Raw genomic sequence first — 19,725 nt, 5'->3', positions numbered from 1 at the left:
AATATTCTTGCCTGGAAAATCCCATGGACAGAGGAGCCTTGCAGGCTATAGTCCATGGGTTCGCAAAAGACTCAGACATGACTTAGAGACTAAACAACATCAGCAGCAGAAATTTAGGAAGGGGATTTAAGGGATTATTAATCTTCATCTGAATGTGTGAGTATGAGCATTGAGAGTGACTGGGAGGGAAGAAGTCTGGGGCCTATTTCGATGTATGAGGTTTCTTGGAACTTCTCCTGGGATGATGATGATTCATTGCTTTGGAGTGCTTGCTTCCTTTTGTGGTTCTAGTTCCTCTCTTTGAGGGCAACCCTGCTTATCTTCCAAGGCCTGGGGAGCTGATATTTGCTGTACACCAGTAGGATCCTCATCAGGCAGAAACTCCCTGATGTACTTTTGTAGTGCTTGTCTGTCAATAAAAAAGACAAGACCATCTGAGCTGTCATTGGTGAGGGATGCACTCGACTGGTTTCTGCGGATCTCTGGGCTTGCTACACTGGCTATCTGAGCTTGATTTTGATGCTCCCCTTGGGTTACGTGTGTTTGCTGCAGCATCTTCTCCTGCAGGGCCTCGTACAGGGGACTAGAATGTTCTGCACCTCTCTCCACCAAACAGAGCTCTTGGTCTCTCTGCATCCTCTCTTCAAGGCCTGACTCAGAGACTGAAGGATCATGTTCTTTCGTAGAGAGACTTTGTTCTCCTGTCAGCTGTTGGGGGCTTTCAGTCTCCTCCTCCAGTGTTGCAGGGCATGTCTTTTGGGTGACTGCATTGTTCTCATCCAGACTTTTTACTAAATCCTCCTGGGCTTCTAGGGCTCCATCTTCCTCTTTTTTGGTACTTGGGCTCTGGTCCTTTAGCTCTTTTCTACTGTCTTTCTTTGTAGGGAGTTGCCTTACGGAAAGCTGGTTGGTGATGCCTGCATTTGGGGCATCTGGGATCCCTGGCTCCAGGGACTTTGTGTTTTCATCTCTCACTATGAACACCTGTGTGTTGAGGTGTCCCCTGGGCTCCACAGCTGGGCCTCGGCCTGTTGTCGCTGAGCCCTGACCCTCGTGCTCCTGTGCATATTCCTCTGTGACCTGCTCATCCTCTCCTCTGACTGCCAGCACTGCTGCCTCCTGAACTCTCTTTTCCTCACTCAGTGCTAAGTGTTTCTGAGTTTCTGGGTTATTACTGTCACTTCCTTGCACAGACCCTCTGAATGGGTTTGTTTGACTTTGGGAATCCCCTTGCACAAACAGATCACTTGTCTCTGAGTTGCTGTCACCATCCTCTGCAGTCAGGCTGTTGGGGGTTTCAGGAGACCTCTCATCATTCTGTGTGGCCACTGACTCAGAACCTTCCCCCTGGTAGCCGTCATCTTCCTTGACCAGCTTGTCATGAATTTTGGTGATCATCTTATTTTTTTCTCCAGATTGGTTCTCAAGTGTTGTCAACTCCCATATTCTTTCTCTTGTTCCTGGTGTCCCTTCTGCTTCAGGGGCATTTTTACTGTTCACAAGTGCTTCTGCTGTGCCTTCCTCAGCATGTCTTGCCTCTTCTCCTGGGCTGATGGCTCCTTCACTTTCGGAATCTTTCTGTTCTCCTCCTTCTAAGTTTAACTCATGTGTCTCAGAATCTTCTCCAGCATTCTTTTCTTTTGATGATTCCTGGAGTTCATGATACTTCTTATCTTCTGTTGGTTCTTCCAGAGCTGGTGGCTGAGTTTTTTCCTCAATTTGTTTCTGCCCTACTGTTTGATGGACCTCTGGACCTCTTACACCCTTCCTTTCAACTCTAACCATGGGTGTTTCTGAAACATTTCTGTTCTCACCTTGGACTGACAAGTCCCTTGTTTCATATTCTTTTTCTTGTATGGGTGGTTCTGGAGTCTCAGCTGTTCTACTCTCATCCTTGGCAGCAGCTGATTTCTGTGTCTGAGATGGTTTCAAGCAGCAGCTTGTTTTGGCAGGTCGGCATGTTCTGAACTGGGCTCATCTTTTCCCTGTACTGATGGTTCTTGTGATTTAGGGTGTCCCTTAACACCCTTCTCTCCTGCAACTTCCTGATCCTCAGATGATCCACCAGGCCTCTGTGTGGTTTCTTCCAGTGGAGAATGCAGGATTCCCAAGCTCCCTTCCTGTTCTCCAAACCGTCCTCCTGTCTCAGTGCCACTTTGTTTCCTGGCTAGTATATCTCCCTTCTGGAGAATCTCCTTATTCTGTCCCTCCCCCTTTGTGTGACTGCTGATCTGTTCTGATCCTGCCATTGACTTACTTGTCTCACGTTGGGTTCTACTGTCACCTGTTGCTGATACATCTTGGTCCACTTTCTGGCTCTGTTCATCTCCTTTCAGATGTTGGTTCTTAGAGTCACTGTGTTCAGACGTTTCTACTGGTAGTTTGTGAGCTGTGGTATGTCCCTGTGGGTCCACCCTATTGTGTTCAACTGCTCTCTCTTCGAGGCTGAGATGAGTTGATGATGCCGTTCCTGAAGGAAGCACCACTTTGTCTTGAGTTTGTGAAGTTCCTTCTGTCCACTGGTCAGTTCCATTTGTCACCTGAAGACCCATATCCTGTGGCATCCCCTCTGGTTTAGATACTTGTCTTGGTTCTGAGTTTAGTAATGACTGTGTGTCAAGGTAACAGACATTCAAAAAGCTGAAGATTGCAAGAACAAATTCATCAAAGCTGATGGCGCCATTACTGTCAATATTCAGAAGATTCAAGTTTCTCTCCACAGCATGGATGGCACATGGCTGCATGGAAACACAGTGAAAAATCAGCCTATTTATATGTGGTCAAGTGCCCTGAGTGTCTGCATGTTTTCTAAGAACCCTCTTTTTTTATTCTATTCCTCATGAACTTGGGAAATTTTCTCCAAATGTGTGTGTGTGTGTGTGTGCTCAGTCATGTCTGATTCTTTGTAATGCCATGGACTGTAGCCAGGCTCCTTTGGAATTTTCCAGGCAAGAATACTGGAGTGAGGTGCCATTTCCTACTCCAGGGGATCTTTCTTACCCAGGGATCGAACCCACATCCCTTGTGTCTCCTGCATTGGCAGGTGGATTCTTTATCTCTAGCACCACCTGGGAAGACCCTCCCCAAAGAAGGTAAGACCCTCCCCAAAGAAGGTAAGACTTTGTTGGTTCTGGTTACCATTTTTGATTAGAGAACTATCTTTAAGAAGGAGCATTCATATCAATTGTGAGTTGCATGTAGATGCATCTAAGCTCAGGACTCCTCTCAGATGCCTACTTTACAGAAGCAATAGTCCCAGTGATGAAAACCTCATTTCCCCCTAGAATTCATGACCAAGCAATTGCACAGAGTAGGGAAATGAGATTGAAAAAAAATTTATTCAAAAGTCAATGAGTACTGAGAGCTGGTAACCAAATGTAAAATGGGGAGGGATTACATATGCCCATCTTGCTTGTATTTTGGAGAAATGGCAAATGGAGAAGAATTTCCATAGCTCCATGAGCACTTCACCTGAAAAATGTCCTCAAATTCGCTCTGGATGAGCTGTTTCAGCTCTGTGCAGGTCAGCATCGCTGCATCCTCCCTGGCGTACTTGTGGAATGTCTCAATTACACAGAGGATGTCTCTCAGGAGCTGAGGCATCTTTACAAACTCAGGAGACTGTGAGAAAGAACAAACAAAACTCACTTCCTAGGATAGATCTCTCAGGAAGGAGATACCAGATCTCCCTTCCTTCTGTCCCTCCCCCAGCTCCACTGACATCGTTTATTCTATTCTTTATCTTAAAATTTGTGCCAGATAATGTGGTGAGATAGGATTTTTGCACAGATAAATATTAGAAGAGATACTTCTCCCTACCCTGCAGAAAATAGAGACACTCATGTGTTCAGGGAAAGCTTTATTGTAAAAGGAGAGTAGAAAAAGAACTCAAATGTAAGTACTAAAATGTACAAATGAAGCCAACAGAGTGGTACTAATCATTTCAGCATCATCTGAGTCTGGCCACCTGTTTTCCTCTGCTCTTGGCTCAATCTAGCTCCTCATTTTAGGAAAGTATAACTTTTAAGTTAGGAAAAACTTCCAGAGGAAAGAGAAGTAACACAGAAAATCAGCCTCCATTTATGCAGGCCAAGCAACATGTTTTTACCAAGAAGATGTGGCTCCATGAATTCACTGGTAAAACAGAGTCTCAACCCCTTAGTCATTATCCATCATTTAAATGACCCTATATTTTAATATAGGTCTGAGTCCTGTGTCTTATTAAATTGTATTCATACCTATGTCATACAAATAGTTTATAGGTTTTTAAAATGAAATTTTATTATCATTATTAATAATTTAATTATTATTATTAATAATCATCAACCTAGAGTTAAGAGTGTATTTTTTTCTAAAATTCTCATACATTCTCATACAATCTCACACAAGAATAGCAGCCGAGATTCTAAATATGGTCAAGCAGATAGTCTCTGAGACTTACCTTGTTCTCGAGTGAGAGCAAGTGGAATGTGGGGCAGCGGCTGTGAGCTGACAGGAGGTGCTCAAACCTTTTATTGAGTCTCTAATTGCACAGTTAGGAAGGAGACAGCCTCTGGGTCTAAAGCCCTGATTCATCACCACCAAACCCAGTCTTCCCTCCTTCTCTACTCTCGGATTGTTTTATTTTTATTTTCTTCTTTAAGCACCTGCAGTTAAGTAATGGTTTTAGACTCATCTGAAGGAAGGGGAAAGGGTATTATCTTGTTTCATTTATTGACTTTTGCAGGTTATAGTTTTGGGGAATCTTTGAGGTGGTTGTTGGCTATTTTTCTTAACCTAAAGACACAATTACATTTCTGTTTGACAAATCACAGGACTGGCAGGGACCTCAGAAGTCATGATTCCTCTTTCTGCCCACAGGATGGACTGTATTTGACCTAGCCTGGACATATGAGTGTCAATCATGTGTTTAAAAATAGAGGCTCCAGTTCAGCATATGACAAAAGTGGAGATACCAGTTGAATTAGCTGTTTCTATGTTCTGCTCTCCTTGCCCAAAGGCAGCGTTAGAAAAAAATCTGAGTGTGCAGAATTTTGCTTACCTAAGATGTGCTATTTTAAAAATGTGATTGATATCTACTCTTTAAAGGCACTTTTACAATCCAAGGAACTTAGAAATGAGCATCAATATTACTGTGTTCTTTGTGTTAAAGGGAAAGGGAGACAGAAACCATCAAGCTGAGGACAGGTAGGAAACAGCCTAAGATGCTAAGCTGGCAAATTTGGGATTACCTCCTAGATCTGCATCCCTCTTAGTGGAAACTACTTAATTAACAGGAGAATTGGGTTCAGCTTTTTGATACTTAGAATAGAGGATGTTTTAAAAATTCTTTTCTGCTTGCAAAAGGTTTTTAGAAATAGATTCATGTAAACAAGTGTAAAGGACAAAGACCAAGATAATGGAAAGGTGGAGATAGAGATAATTTTAAGAGAAGATTGAGGCTAAGGCAAGCATTGATATTGAGCAAAACCTTGTTCTGATTTTCTTGATAAACAAGACAAGTACAAGGGAAAATGTTAAACATAAACATGGCAAGGATGTTGGGGTGAAAAAAATCCACGCTGATAGCTTCTACCTATAAGAAGTATTTCTTAGCATTCTCCCCTAAAAGGGAGAAGAGTTCTACTGAGAACTGGGATATCATGCAAAGGTCATCTTAATTCTGATCCGTCAGAATCCCCTGAGTACCAACGCTTTCTCAGACACTCTGCCAGCCACTGGGGTATTTTAAATTGAGTAAGTTTTATCTCCCTGTCCTGGAGTTCACGAGCCAGCCTCATGAAAAAGGATTCAAGGAAACAGTATGTTCAAGGCTGGATTGAAGACTTGGGGGAGGAAGTAGAACTGTTTTGAAATTTTTGAAGAATTTTCATAGGGATGAGAAATGGGGAGGGACAGAAAGGAACTAATGTTTACTGAACACTTACGACCTGTCAGGTGCTTACATGGGCTGTCTTACGTAATCCTCATTGTCCTTTTGGTAGTCATTATCCTCTTTTAACAGATAAGGAAGTTAAACTCTTAGTTGTTAAGTAACTTGCGTATGGTCACGTACCAAGTAAATTGCAAAGCCTGAATCAGAGTTGAAGCCCTTCTCAACTAAATTTCTCTGAGCCTGTGCTGTCTCCATTATCTTGAGTTCCTTATTTTGTGTAATGCCAGGGAATAGAACTAGAATCAGTGGTGGAAACTTTCTACAAAGCAGACTTTATTGACATGTACACACTGCTATATTTAAAGTGGGTAGCCAACAAGGACCTACTGTATACTGTATACTGTATAGGGAAATCTGCTTAATATTCTGAAGTTACCTAAATGGAAAAGAATGTGAGAAAGAATAAATATATGTGTATGTATAACTGAATCAATTTGCTGTACACCTGAAACTAACACAACATTGTTAATCAACTACGCTGTGCCTGCTGCTTAGTCGCTTCAGTTGTGTTGGACTCTGTGTGACCCTGTGGACTGCAGCCCACCAGGCTCCTCTGTCCATGGGATTCCCTAGGCAAGAGTACTGGAGTGGGTTGCCATGCCCTCCTCCAGGGGATCTTCCTGACCCAGGGATCAAACCCAGGTCTCCTGAATAGCAGGCAGATTCTTTAGCACTGCATCACCAGGAAAGCCCCTAATCAACTACACTCCAATATAAAACAACATTTAAAAAAAGCAACCTTAATTCATAAGAACTTTTTAAGGGATAGTTGTCTGACAGTGGTGTAGGCTGCCTATAAAGTAATGAGATCGCTGTCACTAGACCTATTTAAATAGAGGTATTATCATAATCCACTGACCTAGTTTTGGGAGAAATCCTGCCAAAGGAAGAGGTGAGGCTGAAGTGGTTTACAGTGAAGGACACAGAACTCTTCCAACTCTAAATGTTTATGGTTTTAGGTTACAGTTTCTATTTGGAAAATCAAGATTGGGTATGCCTTGTCTTGGTGTGGTCCTCTTTGGGTTGATTGTGTCTGGGACTCTCTGTGCTTCCTTGGACCTGGATATCTATTTTCTTTTCCCAAGTTAGGAAAGTTTCAGATATTTTGTCTTCAAATAATTTTTCTACCCCTTTCTCTCCCTCTTTTCCTTCTGGGACTCCTACATTTGAATGTTAGTATGCTTGATGTTGTCCCTGAGGTGTCTTAAACTGTCCTCATTTCTTTTTACTTTTTATTCTTTCCTTCTGCTTAGTGATTTTCAGTGCTCTGTCTTCCAGTTCACTCATCTGTTCTTCTGTATCATTTAATCTACTGTTAACTCCTTCTAGTGGAGAAGGCGATGGCACCCCACTCCAGTACTCTTGCCTGGAAAATCCCATGGGTGGAGGAGCCTGGTGGGCTGCAGTCCACGGGGTCACTAAGAGTCGGACACGACTGAGCAACTTCACTTTCACTTTTCACTTTCATGCATTGGAAAAGGAAATGGCAACCCACTCCAGTGTTCTTGCCTGGAGAATCCTGGGGACGAGGGAGCCTGGTGGGCTCCCGTCTATGTGGTCTCACAGAGTCGGACACAACTGAAGTGACTTAGCAGCAACTCCTTCTAGTGTGTTTTTTATTTTAGTTATTGAATTAAAAATTTTTTTAATGAAGTATAGTTGATAAGAACAAAATAATGTCATTTGCAGCAATGCAGATGCAAACAGAGATGATCAGTTACTGTATTCTTTATCCTTGTTCTTTTTATATTTTTTAACTCTATTAAAAACCTCTAACTTCTCACAGTGTTCATCTAGTCTTCTCCCAAGTTCTTTGAACATCTTCATGATCATTACTTGAACTCTTTATCTCTACTTCACTTAGTTCTTCTTCTAAGGCTTTATCTTGTTCCTTCTTTGGAAATATATTCTTCTGTTGCCTCATTTTGTCTAAATTTTATCTGTTTTTGTCTCTGTGTTTGGTAGGTTGGTTATGTTTGCTGATGGTGGAGAAGCAGCCTTTTGCAGGAAATGTCCTATGTGTCCAGAAGCACACTCCCCTCTGGTCATCAGAGCTATGTGCTCAGGGGTGTCCCTATGTGGGCTGCATGGATCCTTCTGGTGTGACAGGCTAACTGCTATGGGTGGTCTGGTAGCTGTGGCAGGTCCTTGGTCTGGTTGGCCCTGTCTTGTGTGAAGGCTGCCATAAGCTGGTTGGAAGTGTGTCATGAGGCAGCTGGCTATAGAACCCACTGGTTGGTAGAGCCAGGTTCTGAAGTGGGTAGCTGTGAGGCCAGGGTTCCTAGATCCAGTGTCAGCAGCTTGCTGGTGAGTGGGGCCGGTTCCTGAGACCATCCTGGCTGTTGGGTCAGGATGTTCCAGAGCTAGTGCTGGCCCACTGACAAATGAGGCTGGCCAAGGGGTCTCAGCACTGGTGCCAACAGGCTGATAAGTGGGGCTGGATCTCGGAGCTAATAAGCTAGAGGGAGGATTCCAAGATAGTGCTTCTCAGCACCAGTGTCTCTGTGTTAGAACAAGCTCCTCCAAATGGCTGCTGCCAGTGTCTATGTGCCCAGGCTGTGCTCCAGTTGCCTCCTGCCTCTCTGGGAGGCTCTCTAAGACCAGCAGGAGGGTCTGATCTAGGGTCATTTCAAATTACTGCTTCTGCTGTGGGTCCTGGAGCATGTAAAATTTGGGATGTGGTTATTAGCAGTGAATTATCTATTTCTCACAGTTGTCTGGCTCTCCTGAAAGTAAGCCCTGCTAGTCTTAAAGCCCTATGCTCTGGGGCCTCATTTTCCTGGTTCAGGACTCTGGGGCTAGGAAGCCTGACATGGGGCTGAGACCATTTGCTCCTTGGAGAGAACCTCTGCAGTTCTGATTATTCTCCTGTTTGTCAGTTGCCTATCGTGTCATTCTCACCAATTGTTCTATAAATAGTTGCAATTTTGGTGTGCCAGTGGAAGGAGGTGAGCTCAGGGTCTTCCACCATCTTAGCCACTCTCCTTCCCCAGAATGTATTTTGAAGCAGTGATGGAGGTGAAGGCAAATCTGACTGTCCGAACCTGGGGAAGCTCTGCACTCGAAATTAGTAGGAATAAAGGAGGTGGGGGTAAGAAGTGAAAGTGAAAGTGAAGTCGCTCAGTCGTGTCCGACTCTTATTGACCCCATGGGCTGCAGCCTACCAGGCTCCTCCATTCATGGGATTTTCCAGGCAAGAGTACTGGAGTGGGGTGCCATTACCTTTTCCGGGGGGTAAGAAGTAGGGCTTTAAACAGGAAAGCAATTGAATGTTTATGTAAGGAACTTATGTCTCAGCAGTCATTCCCATACCCTTCCTCCAATTTAGAACATAGAGCATAGACATTTGGTCATATATTGCTCTATCTTCCTAGCAAAATCCTACATGACTGGTCTCTAAAGAAACTGAACAGGGCACTCGTTATCTGAATCTTAATGAGGTCATTAGCATCCCGTGCCTCTGACGGGGAGGCACCCGGTTGACGCTCACCTCATTTGGACTTGGTTTAAAAAAAAAAAAAAAAAAAAGAAACTGAACAAACTTCCATAAATGTAGACTCCTTGAGGGCAGGACTCTATATCTACTTTTCCACTTTATCTCTAGAAGCTTTAAGAGTATCTGGACTATAGTAGATGCTTTGTCAGTATCTGTTGACTCAATAGACTAAATGTACTAAAGTGTCTAGTACAAAAATTAATGCTCCAGGAAAACCTTGTCATTCATACTGAGGGGTGGGACTGAGTGCAGCCTGATCCCATTTACTTGCAAATTGATAGGCTTCTCCTCTATCCTGCCATAAATTTCCATTCAAGAGAGTTGGTGTGTAAACAGACCTACTTATGGAAATCAGAAGATTTTACTGATATAAAGGGGTAAGAAGAACATTTAGGGATATGAATAAATCCCATTACCTTTTCCAGGGGATCTTCCCAACCCAGGGATTGAACCCAGGTATCCCACATTGCAGGTGGATTCTTTACCAGCTGAACTACAAGGGAAGCCATGAATAAATTAGTAGCACAAAAGAGAAAGAAAGAAATAAACAGACAAACTGACCCCAGAGGAAATAGATAACAATTCAGGAAGTGAAAGAGAAGTTAAAAATGCTCATTAATATCTCGTAAGAGACTAAATGAAACTAGATTAGGATGTTCTGAATACCAATCAGAAAACAAAAATAAGAGTATAAAAAGTATTTTAGATTAATTATAACTCTTTAGATGAACAAAAAGCAATAGAATTAAAAAAAGAATCCAAGTTGACAAAAACTTCTAGAATAGCATCATCTAACAGAACTTTAGATATTTTCACTGTACAATTTGATAGCCACTAGTTACATGTAGCTCAAAATATGACTCGTGTGACTGGGAAACTAAATTTTAGATTTTATTTCATAATTTTAAATTTAAACACAAATGGTCACATTTGGCTCATGACTACCATATTTAACAATACAGTTTTAGAATATAAAGCATGGAAATAAAAAAAGAAATGTAAACAGTGGAAGAAAAGAAATATACATAATCAACTCAGGAGATTCCACTATCAACTAATAGGAACCTCAGAAAGATAAGACATAAAAAAAGATTAATGTGTCAAGGAATGAAAAGATTTTATAGAGACTTCAGATCTTAAAGGATATATTCATCTACATATATCCTTGGAAATTTTAGAACACCAAGGGGGAGAAAAAGAAAGGTCCAGTATCTTGCCCAAGGCTACGAAGCTAGTAAGTGGTAAACCCAGTTTTTGCTTTCAGGCAAACTTGCTACTATGCCTGTGTGCTTAACATAACAATGTAGACATTCCCAAGTGTTAGAGTCTGTATATGTAAAAGGCATGATATACTTGGTTGTGGTTAGCAGACCCAGTTATTGTTAAGGGTGGGCTTCCCTGTTGGCTCAGACGGTAAAGAATCTGCGTGCAATGCAGGAGACTGGAGTTTGATCCTTGGGTCCAGAAGATCCCCTGGAGAAGGAAATGGCAACCCACTCCAGCATTCTTGCCTGGAGAATCCCATGGACAGAGAAGCCTGGTGGGCTATAGTACATGGGGTCGCAAAGAGTTGGACATGACTGAGCGACAAACATAACCAACACCAGAAATGTAAAAGTGTAAGTGATACTGTCAAAAGTTGCTAGAAAAAACTCATACTTTTATTGGAAAGGTAACAGGAATTAGAATAATGAAAATATTAAATAATGACAAAGGGAGAGGAGAAGAAAAGTAGTGAAATCATTTAAATCATCACCTCTCATAGTGGAAATATCATTTAAAACCGATAAATTTTATGCAAGAGATTACTGCAAGAAAAATCTTGAAAATATATTTAAGAGACTTTTTTCTGTGAGGAATGGGACTGGGGTTAAAAAGATGTGAGCCAGAATGATTCTTATAAACTGTCAATCTGGTTCATCATTCCCCTGCTTAAAAAGACAATAATATTTTGTTGTTCTCAAGATAAATATAATATGGCTTACCAAGCCCTTGTAACCTTTCTAGCCTTATCTCTTACCATTTATCGCTGATATTCTAAGTTCTAGTCAGATTTAATTTGACTTTCTTGAACCCATAGTACTCTCTTTTGCCTCCGGTCTTTGAATAAGAATTTCACTCTATCTGGAAAGCTATTTCTTTTCCTCTTTGTGCGATAGATTCCTAACTATTCTCAAGTTCCAGCTTAAACATCAAGTTCCCTTGGGAAAGCTTTTCTTGATCCTTCTAAACAGAGTAAGAAGATATTCCTGTTTTCATAAACTGTGTTTTTCTGACCTTAGCACTTAGAGCAGAATGTTTGACACTTGTGTCCTTCTCCCACTTCTAACCATCCTCTCTCCTCACCCATGGTCAGAAATGAAACCTGGGGATTGGCTTGGTCATGACCAACTCATGAAAACTAATGTGAGGACACTTTGTAAGGTGCTCCAGGGAAAAAGGGAGGTACAGGCACTCAGCATAATAAGGTCAGGGTTATTATTTGATAAGAAATAGATTCAAAGTAATGGTAATAAGAGGAATAAAGTTGATTTGTATACCAGAGAAGGAGGCTTTCAAAATGAAAATAATCCTCATGCTGATGAGTTGTATTTGAATTCAAATGCTTATGAGAAAACCAGCCAAAGCCTGGAATGGGAATCTCACCATTGCTTCTCACTACATCCCCCTACCCCACCCCCAGCACCATGAGACCACCATCTGCCTTTTCCTTGACCTACCCGTGCATTCTTACCCCACTAGGGTCACTGACAGATACTGAAACTAGAGCTTATTCCAATTACTAAACAAAATCAGAAAAAATTGAGGGGGAAGAATCATGAAATTCTATAATGCTCAACACTGAGGAATTTTCAATATATAAGAAAGGACTTAGGGCTTCAATATTCAGAAGGGAGAGATGACGTGTTAGATGGGGATAAGAGGTCTTGGACAAAAAGAGCTATTAAGGTTATATTAATTCATTCATTTACCAAATAGTTACTGAATGCCTACATTATACATCTAGTTCTCAAAGCTCCTTGAACCAAGTTTCTTTGCATGCAGTTCAGAAGGCTTCATAGGCCCCAGGAACTTTTGAAATTCTAGGCAAAATTTTGAGAGTGTTTATTTTTCTAGCAAGACAGTCCACATATTTTGTCAGCATCTCATAGAACTCTATCACTTTTTGTCTGTTATGGAAAGAATATACAAAATAAAGAATTCCAAGTTGTAGTCTCTGTTTTCAAGATATTTTCAATTTGGCAGATGAAGCAAGTATAAAGCCAACTAAAGTAGACTATTATAATCAATAAATGAGGAGTAAATATAAAAAGTCTTATAATCAATGAAGAGAGAGATCATGTATGTTGGGGAGATAAGGAAAGATTTAGGGAAAAGGTGGGACTAAACTTGAGTTGAAATTATCTTAATTTAAACTGAATAGAAATTATCGAGGTAGACAGAAAGGAGACAGGCATTCCAAATAGATAAAATTATGCTAATAAGTCTCTAAAGTAAGGACAGTTATAGGATGTCCTAATTATGACAAATAGTCTAGTCTGGTTTAACACATGGTTAGCTCTTGGAGTGTTGTGGGGGTCAGAGTATAAAAGGTGGCTTATCTCTAGAATGTGGAGAGCCTTAAGGCCAAGCTGAAGACCTCAGACTTTATCTTTCAGAAAATGCCAATTTTTTTTAAAAAGGGGGAGTGATGACAAACGGAAATTAGACTTTTAAAAATTTTGGTGATTTGAGTGCTTGCCATTGATGCCCTGAGGGTTCAGAAAATGATAACCTACTCAGAAATCTTCCCTGGTGGCTCAGACGGTAAAGCGTCTGTCTACAATGCCTACCATCCGGGAGACCTGGGTTCAATCCCTGGGTCAGGAAGATCTCCTGGAGAAGGAAATGGCAACCCACTCCAGTATTCTTGCCTGGAAAATCCCATGGATGGTGGAACCTGGTAGGCTACAGTCCATGGGGTCGCAAATAGCCCAACATGACTGAGCGACTTCACTTCACTCAGAAATCTACCTCTTGGGTTAGTTCCAGATTATTGCATGTGACTGTCAGCTCTTTTACTAACAAGTAAACAAGCGCTTATTACATATTACACAGATCACAATCTTCAGCAGATTACAGTCCCAGCACACTTGCTGAACAAACTCATAATTAATATGACTGAATGAAAATATTAGCAATGTGCAGTTAGTGCAAAAGATGGAGCACAGATGGCTTTATATTTAACTAATGGCCACTGACTTTTAGTTTGAGTGGAACCAAGTTCCAGGACTTTGTTTTCTCAGAAAAGAGTGGGATTAATTAAATGCATATGTAAATTTCATAAACGAGAGGGGCAATAATTTTGGGTAATACTAGGGTCACAGAAAACGGGGGTAGGTTTAGAGTCTTCTCCCTCATTGAATAAACCTGGGATGATAATAAGGTGCTCTGGAGGAATATGGGAAACAAATGAGAGATCAGTTCTGACTGGCTAGAAAGAAAAGACCTTTGATGCTGAAATTAGGGTCTGATGATCACCTTCATCAGTTAATTCTTTTCCCTGTTTTCTGTTAGCTAAAGGTAGATGTTGGGATGAGGGATTATTTGAGTTACTCTGAGAGTTGCAGCTGAATAAGCCAAATGTTAGAATAAAAGTAGTTTTTTTAGTCCTGAGAATAACCTTGGTGGTGGCTATTTCAGTCTCATAATTTGGAATGTGAAACAGTGGAGGCCCAGACAACTTAAGTGGCTTTCAAAAGAACACATGGATAGTAAAGTGAAGAAACAGACCAGAATGACTACTTCACCACTGTATGCATATTGCTTAGGATGCCTGGCACATAGGAAATGCTCGCTAAATATTTGTCCAATTAATAACTGAATGAACCCTAGGCTTCTGATTCCTTGTAGCAGTTGTTCCACTGTACCATATAAACTATGGGAGATTTAATTAAAAAAGAGTGTCTTTGAGCAACCAGGACCTGGTTGTACCTGTACAATGTCAAAGAATACAGATTATCACAATATAGGTAGATTTCCCTAGAAACATAATCTCACTTTCCATGGTATATTAGTTTTCTAGGGCTGTTATCACAAAGTGCCAAATTCTGGGTGGCTTAACCAACAGAAATTTATTTCCTCAAAGTTATGGAGGCTAGAAGTAAAAGTTAAGGTGTTAGTCGAGTTGATTTCTTCTGAGAGCCGTAAGGGAAGGATCTGTTCCTTGCTTCTATCCTTGGCTTGTAAATGGCTATCTTCTTTCTGTGTCTATACATCATTTTCCCTTTGTCTGTGTCCATTTTCCCCCTTCTTATAAGGACACTCAATATTCATATTGGATTAAGGCCTCACCTATTGACCTCATTTTAATTTGATTACCATTTAAACACTATCTATCCAAATATGGTTACATTCTAAGGCACTGAAGCTTAGGACTTCATCATTTGAAACTTTGGTGGGGGGACATAATTCATAAAACATGGAGACCAACTTTTCCATCACACAGCATAATAAACCCTCAACCCCATTTTCTAGCATCAGCCAAGGTGATGTTAACAGAGCTCCCAGTTTATAGTTAATAAAAGAGTCAATTCCTAGGCAGGTTGATAAGAAGTCCGGGGTCCCTGAGAGGAGGAGAAAGGGGTCTGGGGCTCTCAAAGTGGAGATAGGGGTCTGGAATTCTCAAGGAGGAGGAAAGGACAAACATCTTTTTTCTCTACATTCCTTAGTCTTAGTCACTTAAAACGTTGTTTTTCTTTGAGCCAGGAACTGATGATTACACAACAAACAACTCAGTTTAAACTCTGTACTAAGGATTATGTAAAAACAATGTATTCTGCTTGAGGACAGTTTCTCCTTCCTGAAAACCTTCTGGCTAATCCTGTTATCTTAAAATGTAAATTATGGGAGTGGGTCTAGTAAGATCTTTACAACCTTAAGACATTCTTTTGATTTATTGTAATAACTAGTTAAAAAGTATATAACTCCTTTAGCTAACGCTAGTGAGGGGGGCATTCTCCATCCCCCTTCTGATATCTGTGTCAGAAGCTTTCTCTGTCCCTTTTTATACTTTAATAAAACTTTGCTATACAAAAGCTCTTGAGTGATCAAGCCTGGTCCCTGGTCCCTGGTAGAGAAGTTAAATCTTCTTCGGAGTTCAGGAATCTGAAGCTGTTCACCTTAAGCTATCAGTTAAGCAGCCAATTTCCCAAAAGCCTCAAGGTTCTTCCCATGCATGTACATTATCCTGTTGGAGCAGGAGGGTTGCCTGCCAGCATGTTCTCCTGCCAGCATGCTAAAATAAGAGCCACAGGGCATAGGCTGGCTGATTTTTTTTTTTTTTTAAGTACATGCTATTATAATTGTGATGAAACAATACTTTCTTCTTTGGAAATTGGCTCTTTCCTCATCTTGTGAAGTGCTGCAAGAAGTGTGAAGGACTTTGATTATTTTTATCATGGTTATTATGTTGAACTGTCACTTAGATAATGAGTGTGTATTTCAGAAGCATCCTGGGGTTGGGATTTGTAACGAGGCTCTGGAATGAGTGCCTACTGAGAGGACCCTGGGGAAAGCCAGTGAGGCTCTTTCCAGGGTTTCTGTGAAGATTCTTAGTAAGTAAAAGCATACACTTAAGAGGAAAGTACTTTTGCAGTTAGAAAGCATTTGAAAGAGATGGAACTCCAAGATAGAACCAGGGGATTCCTAAGATTTGTCTTTAGTGGGCATCTGCTATTTGTGTTAAAGTGAGAGAGAAGCTCTTGCTCCTTGAAAAAAGTGCCACCTTACTCTATCAGAATGATACTCAGGAGCCACAGGCTTAGCTTTCTTGTCTCCACCATTGACCAAAATGTTGTGTCTATCTTAGAAAATCTTCTCAACCATGACCCTCAAAATTAGAAATGATACTATCTTACATCAGGGCCTTCTTGGATTTATTCCTAGTTACCAAGGTGTGACTATTAAATATAGATTCCAGCAGGTGGAACAGGGGTGTTAGATGATAGTCTGATGCTTTTGGCCTGATTATTATTAAGCACCTTCTGACTAAGTCACCTCATGGATTGTGTTGCTTAAATCAAGAGGTCATTTAATTTTTGTATTGCCGAGCTGAAGTTTCAGGCCATTTTCTTCTATTGGCTTGTCAGATGTCAGAGACCAAGAAGCTGCTGTGTTCTTAGAAGCAAATATTAACAAATACTGGAAGTACCATTATTTATCATGAGCGGTGAGTCGCCACCAGAAAGTGTTACTAAAAAGTATGTGAGATATGGCTGCTTGCTGCTTAAAAGCCAATAAACAGGCCAGGTTGGTAGAAAGCAAAGTGTGCTTTTTTTCAGATTCTGGCAACTGGCAGGGGGGGTGGTGGACGTCTGTCCAAAGGCCGACTGCCCCCACTGGCAACCACTGGGGCAAGAGCTTTTATAGACAGAAGTGAGGGGTGAGGGCAGTATACGCAGAACAGCACAGTCATCTCTGACAGTCATCTTCAAATTGGCATTGATGGTCTGACCAGCATCATGCTGGTTGTTTTAGATACAGTTATCTTCAATTCCAGGATCCATTTATGTCCATTTCTTTGAGGCCAGTTGTCAGAATTGTGGCAGCTTATGTCATGGCTAAACTCTGGTCATCATGTAGTTAACCTCTCTACCTGGTGGGGATTTTGGTATCTATAGACCGCTCACAGGATATGGCTCAGAATATTATCTAAAACTCTTGAGAAGGAATTAAAGATCCTTGACTATGCTTCAGTTCAGTCACTCAGTCGTGTCTGACTCTTTGTGACCCCATGGACTGTAGCACGCCAGGCTTCCCTGTCCATCACCAACTCCGGGAGGTTACTCAAACTTATATTCATCAAGTGAGTGATGCCATCCAACCATCTCATCCTCTGTTGTACCCTTTTCCTCCCGCCTTCAGTCTTTCCCAGCATCAGGCCCTTTTCCAACGAGTCAGTTCTTCGCATCAATTGGCCAAAGTATTGAAGCTTCAGCTTCAGCATCAGTCATTCCAATAAATATTCAGGACTGATTTTCTTTAGGATGGACTGGTTTGATCTCCCTGCAGTTCAAGCGACTCTCAAGAGTCTTCTTCAACACCAGATTTGCTGCTGCTGCTGCTAAGTTGCTTCAGTCGTGTCCGACTCTGTGCGACCCCATAGATGGCAGCCCACCAGGCTCCCCCGTCCCTGGGATTCTCCAGGCAAGAACACTGGAGTGGGTTGCCATTTCCTTCTCCAATGCATGAAAGGGAAAAGTGAAAGTGAAGTCGCTCAGTCCTGTCTGACTCTTCACAACTGCATGGACCGCAGCCTACCAGGCTCCTCCATCCATGGGATTTTCCAGGCAAGAGTACTGGAGTGGGGTGCCATTGCCTTCTCCACACCAGTGTTAAAAAGCATTAATTCTTCGGCGCTCAGCTTTCTTTATAGTCCAACTCTCAGATCCATACATGACTACTGGAAAAACCATAGCTTTGACTAGATGGACCTTTGTTGGCAAAATAATGTCTCTGCTTTTTAATATGCTGTCTAGGTTGGTCATAGCTTTTCTTCCAAGGAGCAAGAATCTTTTAATTTCATGGCTGCAGTCACCATCTGCAGTGATTTTGGAGCCCAGAAAAATAAAGTCTCTTACTATTTCAATTGTTTCCTCATCTATCTGCCATGAAGTGATGGGACAAGATGCCATGATCTTAATTTTCTGAATATTGAGTTTTAAGCCAGCTTTTTCACTCTCCTCTTTCACTTTCATCAAGAGGCTCTTTAGTTCTCCTTCGCTTTCTGCCATAAGGGTGGTGTCATTTGCATATCTGAGGTTATTGATATTTCTCCCAGCAATCTTGATTCCAGCTTGTGCTTCCTCCAGCCCAGCATTTCTCATGATGTACTCTGCATCAAGTTAAATAAACAGGGTGACAATACACAGCCTTGACATACTCCTTTCTGGATTTGGAACCAGTCTGTTGTTCCATGTCCAGTTCTAACTGTTGCTTCTTGACCTCCATATAGATTTCTCAGGAGGCAGGTCAGGTGGTCTGGTATTCCCATCTTTTTAAGAATTTTCCACAGTTTATTGTGATCCACACAGTCAAAGGCTTTGGCATAGTCAATAAAGCAGATGTTTTTCTGGAACTCTCTTGCTTTTTCTATGATTCAATTAATGTTGGCAATTTGATCTCTGGTTCCTCTGCCTTTTCTAAATCCAGCTTGAACATGTGGAAGTTCTTGGTTCAACTGGAAAAGGAAAAGTTTTCTGACTGGAAAAGGTCAGTTTTCATTCCAATCCCAAAGGCAATGCCAAAGAATGCTCGAACTACTGCACAATTGCATTCATCTCACATGCTAGTAAAGTAATGCTCAAAATTCTCCAAGCCAGGCTTCAGCAATACATGAACCGTGAACTTCCAAATGTTCAAGCTGGTTTTAGAAAAGGCAGAGATCAAATTGCCAACATCCACTGGATCATGGAAAAAGCAAGAGAGTTCCAGAAAAACATCTAGTTCTGCTTTATTGACTATGCCAAAGCCTTTGACTGTGTGGATCACAATAAACTGTGGAAAATTCTGAAAGAGATGGGAATAGCAGACCATCTGACCTGTCTCTTGAGAAACCTGTATGCAGGTCAGGAAGCAACAGTTAGAACTGGACATGGAACAACAGACTGGTTCCAAATAGGAAAAGGAGCATGTCAAGTATTGTCACCCTGCTTATTTAACTTATATGCAGAGTACATCATGAGAGACGCTGGGCTGGAAGAAGCACAAGCTGGAATCAAGATTGCTGGGAGAAATATCAATAACCTTAGATATGCAGATGACACCACCCTTATGGCAGAAAGTGAAGAGGAACTAAAAAGCCTTTTGATGAAAGTGAAGGAGGAGAGTGAAAAAGTTGGCTTAAAGTTCAACATTCAGAAAACGAAGATCATGGTATCTGGTCCCATTACTTCATGGGAAATAGATGGGGAAACAGTGGAAACAGTGTCAGACTTTATTTTTCTGGGCTCCAAAATCACTGCAGATGGTGACTGCAGCCATGAAATGAAAAGACACTTACTCCTTGGAAGGAAAGTTATGACCAACCTAGATAGCATATTCAAAAGCAGAGACATTACTTTGTGAACAAAGGTCCGTCTAGTCAAGGCTATGGTTTTTCCTGTGGTCATGTATGGATGTGAGAGTTGGACGGTGAAGAAAGCTGAGCACTGAAGAATTGATGCTTTTGAACTGTGGTGTTGGAGAAGACTCTTGAGAGTCCATTGGACTGCAAGAAGATCCAACCAGTCCATCCTAAAGATCAGTCCTGGTT

The 19,725-nt window shown here is 41.4% G+C and overlaps 1 protein-coding gene across 1 annotated transcript; it reads right to left on the bottom strand.

The window, feature by feature from the left end:
• Positions 1–252: 252 nt before the first annotated feature.
• TCHHL1 (trichohyalin like 1) lies at positions 253–3,603 on the bottom strand. Its single transcript, XM_005894979.2, is given in 3 exon segments — positions 253–1,931; positions 1,934–2,738; positions 3,472–3,603. Coding segments are annotated over 3 exon segments (2,616 nt in total).
• Between the last annotated feature and the right edge of the window lie 16,122 nt (positions 3,604–19,725).

This window comes from Bos mutus, chromosome 3 (assembly GCF_027580195.1).
Source record: "Bos mutus isolate GX-2022 chromosome 3, NWIPB_WYAK_1.1, whole genome shotgun sequence".
In the NCBI taxonomy this organism is placed as follows: Eukaryota; Metazoa; Chordata; class Mammalia; order Artiodactyla; family Bovidae; genus Bos; species Bos mutus.
Note: the sequence above shows the minus strand (reverse complement) of the source record. Positions and strands in the feature narration are given on the sequence as shown.